The sequence below is a fragment of the Sarcophilus harrisii genome, chromosome 4 (genome assembly GCF_902635505.1).
Source record: "Sarcophilus harrisii chromosome 4, mSarHar1.11, whole genome shotgun sequence".
Taxonomy (NCBI): Eukaryota; Metazoa; Chordata; class Mammalia; order Dasyuromorphia; family Dasyuridae; genus Sarcophilus; species Sarcophilus harrisii.
The window spans coordinates 59,488,496-59,493,065 of record NC_045429.1 but is presented as its reverse complement, the minus strand read 5'-3'; the positions used below and the strand labels follow the sequence as shown (position 1 = coordinate 59,493,065).

The 4,570-nt window shown below is 36.5% G+C and overlaps 1 protein-coding gene across 1 annotated transcript; it reads left to right on the top strand.

Moving 5' to 3' along the window:
- Nucleotides 1–3,226: 3,226 nt before the first annotated feature.
- LOC100924749 (heterogeneous nuclear ribonucleoprotein H-like) lies at nucleotides 3,227–4,261 on the top strand. The gene has a single exon (XM_003767436.2). It carries the CDS (start codon nucleotides 3,227–3,229, stop codon nucleotides 4,259–4,261), a length of 1,035 nt encoding a protein of 344 aa, XP_003767484.1.
- The last annotated feature ends 309 nt before the right edge of the window (nucleotides 4,262–4,570 follow it).

Here is a 4,570-nt window from a genome sequence, read left to right as displayed (position 1 = left end):
TTAGGTCCCCTCTCTTTTTAATAAACCCAATTTATAGAGGAGAATCTGAACCCTTTTAAGAAAATAAATCTAGCAATAATCAAAAACACAACTTGAAAATGATATTCAATTATTCAAGCAAAAATAAGAGCATTTTTAAGGTTTATCTTCAAATGTTTATATTAACTTTAGCAGCACAGTGACAAAATTGTTGTTTGATTTTATATACTCTTCCATTTTTCCCTCTTTGTATTTTCTAGATCTTGTTAAACATAATGAGTGTATAAAAATATTGTGTATACTTTTACTCTCTGTCATTTTCTGTAGGTCTTTTCATTTTTATGTGAATGCTTCCCATTTGTAAAGTCTCAGTGTCTCAATGACAGGCAATGGGGCCCTCGGGAGGGGTGCTAGAAAGAATCTGAGATCAAACTGTGGCTTTCTTCCTATATGTTCTAAAGCATATTAATCACTTAGTCTCTCTGAGTCTCATTTTCCTTTTCTGTAAAATGAGCAAGTTGAACTAGATTACCTCCAAAGAGTCTCCTAGCTCTAAATTTCTGAACTCAAGAAGCATGAAATTAATGTAACATGCATAAACTGAAATTTGTTCAGCTATTCCCAAAGCATTGGGCCCATGGTTGATTTCCTGTTTGTTTTCTTCTTTACAAATAATGCTACTAGGAATACCTTGGTTTTTTTTTTTTTCATATTTCCACATTAATCATGTTGTAAAAGAAGAAACAGAACAAAAAGTCACACACACACACACAAACAGAGAGTAAAAATAGTATTCTTTGATCTACATTCAGTCTCATAGTTCTTTCTCTGGATGTGGATGAAACTTTTCATCATGAGTCTTTTGGAAATATCTTGGATCACTGTATTGCTGAGAAAAGCTAATTTTATCAAGAGTCAATCATCGCACAGTGTTGTTCTTACTGTGTATGATGTTTTGGTTCTGCTCACTTTACTCAGCATCAATTCATGTAAGTCTTTCCAGGTTTTTCTGAAATCTGCCGGCTCACAAGAATACTTTTGTAAAGAAGTCCATTTTCTTTCTCTCAGACAAAACATTCTTACGTAGTCTTGGTAATGGAATCAGTGGGTGAAAAGATATGAACAGTTTTCTGGCTCATCTTGTATACTACAATGCTTTCCAAAAAAGATGGTACCAGTTTACAACTCTACCAGAAATTTAATATTGTGACTATTTTTCTATAAGTCATCCCTCCACTGGATTTTATTGTTTCTATCTTTGGTAGTTGAATGCCTGTAACATGTCAGAATTGTTTTAATTTGCATTCTTTTTGTATTAAAGAATTTGAAAACTTTTTCATATGATTATTAATGTGTTTTCTTTAAATAATGAAGCATAGCTCTTTCACATATCTTTTGACTTTTCCCTAAATTCATGCCTTCCTCTAAGCTTTCTGATTCTGCAGATGAGAAAGTTGGATATATGGATAGGAAAGCAAATGGGTGAGTCAAATTTTTTATGTTTTTAGGGGATAATGGAGAAAATAGTTGGCTGCTGCACACTAACAAGGAAATATGAAGAATAAGTATTAAAGAGATCATCAAAGAAATATACAAGTGAAAGTGATAAGTGAATCACATGACAAGATAAATATGCCTCATTCTTGTTATGATACCAAAGGAGCCTCATGCTCTTTTGGTATCATGATTGTGTCAAGGGAAAATGAGAAAAACCCTCCAAAATGTTGAAAAGACGTCATGTGGCAAATTTATTTTTTATTGAAGTTTTTGTTTTCAAAACATAGGCAAGGATAATTTTTCAACATTGACCCTTGTAAAACCTCGTGTTCCAATTTTTCTACCTTTCCCCCACCCCTTTCCCTAGGATGACAAGTAATCCAATATATGTTAATCATGGTAAAAAGACATGTCAAACCCAATATAGGCATACATATTTATACAAATTATCTTGCTTTCACAAGCAAGTCAATCAATACACTTTTAAAGTACCTACCATGTAGGTACTACATAGTACCTATGTGCTAAATGCTGAGTAATCCCAGTATAAATCTTTTCTCTCTGCCCAGGAAATTATTTTAAAAATCAATCAATAATTCTTTTTCTTACAGCTCTGAGCCCTCAGTCAGAGAAATTATGTGACCAAAAAATAACTATAGTAATTAGTCTCATTCTCTCCCTCCTTCTTCCCTCTTTCTCCTTCTCTCCTTCCCCTCCTTCCTCCCCTTCCCTCCCCCCTCTCTCTCTTTTCCTCACCCTCTCCCTCTATTTTTCTCCCCCTTTCCCTTTACCTCTCACTCTTCCTCTCCCCTCCCCTCTTTCCCTTCTTTCCTCCCTTCCCTTAAATTATGAATGCTTTCCTCTGATCCTTCTCTACTGCATTTCAGTAGGGAATAAACATATTAGCAGCAATGCAATGGCTAACCATGTTTATCACACTAAAAAAGAAAAATAAAAAAGATAAAAGAAAGTATGTATTATAAAATGTAACACACGGCAAACTTCTTGTTATTTTGGCATTAAGAGAGTTAATGTTTTGCTTTTTCTTTTCTGAAGGATATTATGAGTCCATTCAGTAAGAAAGGTTATCACATCATTCCTGCCTAATTATTCCTATCCTATTTGTAACCATAGCACCCAAACCAAGCCCTTTTGGTTTATGATGTCACATTAACACACTGAAACAAGACCTAAGGTTTGGTTTTCCTGTGGTTTTTTGGGGGCATTTAACCTGAGATGTTAGTAGAAGGTGCAGTGTTTCATTTGCTTAAAAAATTATATTCAGAATAAGACAAAAATCTAAAAATAATATGAAGATATAAAAATTCATTCTTCTGCTACAGCAAAACTTCAATGACAAATGCCAATGATATCTTATAGGTTTCTCTGTATCTGTAAATGAAAATTATCAAGAGAACTTTCTTATCTTTTTAACTACATCAGTCCAAATCTTTTTGTTTAAATGCTCCTGAACATTTAGCAGCAACCAGAACATGATGAAGATACAGAGACTATCCAAACAGGACTGAGAGCTGCTTCTCCAAAGACCAAGTTCAAAGAAGACTTATTTAGATTCACTTCTCTCCAAAAGGATTACAGATTATGTAAGTGAAGCCTTTGCAGATCTTAAATCAAATGGTAAGCCTTTGCACATCTTAAATCAGATAGTAAACCTCAGCTAGAAATGAAGAAACAGAGTCAGTGCATTGGACCTGGGTACAATGAAGGATTTTCCTGGAATAATGTTGAAATGATTCAGGTTTTTAATCGGGCTACTCCTGATGGCTCCCTAATTGCTAATGGTGGCCTTCTCTGTATTCGAGGGCTCCCTTTTGGTTGTACTAAGGAGACCATTAGGCATTTCTTTTCAGAGTTAGAAATGGTGCCCAGTGGAATAATACTTCCTATGGACTTTCAGGGAAAGAGCACTGGGACTGCCTTGGTGCAATTTGCTTCCCAGGAAGCAGCAGAAATAGCTATAAGGAAACACAAGGGAAGACCAGCTCCTAGCCATCTGGGAAATCTCAAGCCCGTCTCAATACAAATGCCCACTCACTGGGGACCCTTTCAGGCATTCATGGTCAGGCAGAGACCAGGCCCTTATGATACACAAGGTCTTGGATTGAGGCTTAAAACTATAAGAGGAAAAAGTTCTGATAAAGGAATAAGACCAAGAGTGTGTGAGAGGGTTCATGGAAATTATGATTGCAAAAATAGATCTAATAATAACCACAACATTGATGTCAACATCAGTACCAGGAGGATAGCTGATAACAGATATGGAGAGTTCATCTTTCACAATGCAACTTGCCACCATTGGGTACACATGAGAGGACTACCTTATAAAGCAACTGTGAACGACATTTACCATTTCTTTTCACCACTTTGCCCCTTGAGAGTGCACATTGAAATTGGGCAAGATGGGAAGGCAACTGGAGAAGCTGATGTTGATTTTGTGACACATGAGGATGCAGTGGCCGCCATGGCGAAGGAGAAAACCTACATGCAACACAGGTACATTGAACTTTTCTTGTACTCTACTGCAAGAGGAGGAATGGATACATTCACTAGTAAAGTCATAAGAGCCAGGGGAAACCAGCTCAGAGGTGATTCTTTTGTGAGGCAACACCTGGATATGGGATGCAGCATAAGCAGTGGTCTTAAAAACAGCCTGGGAGGAGGATATGTGAATGGAGAACTGATGAATGGTCATTGTTACGGCAAAGGAAACGTTGTGTGTATGCCAGTGAAGGGTCCCATCAACATGTGTGATAAATGGAGATGACTGCACTTGGTTTTGTTTTCCATCTTTCATTAATAGACACAATTAAATTTAAAAAGTTATTTGGCAGCATAGCCTGTGGTTCAAGAAAATCACCCAGGAAGTAAATATCACCATGAATAAAGTTGACTAAAAGAAACTATGGCCCAGTTCACACTCTTGCTCACTTCTTACTATGAGTGATAATGGGCTTTGTCCTGTTTGTACCCAGGAAGATATATGTAATTTGCCTTCTTGGGAAGGGCTTTCCCTAATGGTGCTAAGTTTAGGGAGTGTTGAAAACATTTGCAATCTTCTAGCACAGTAGAAACA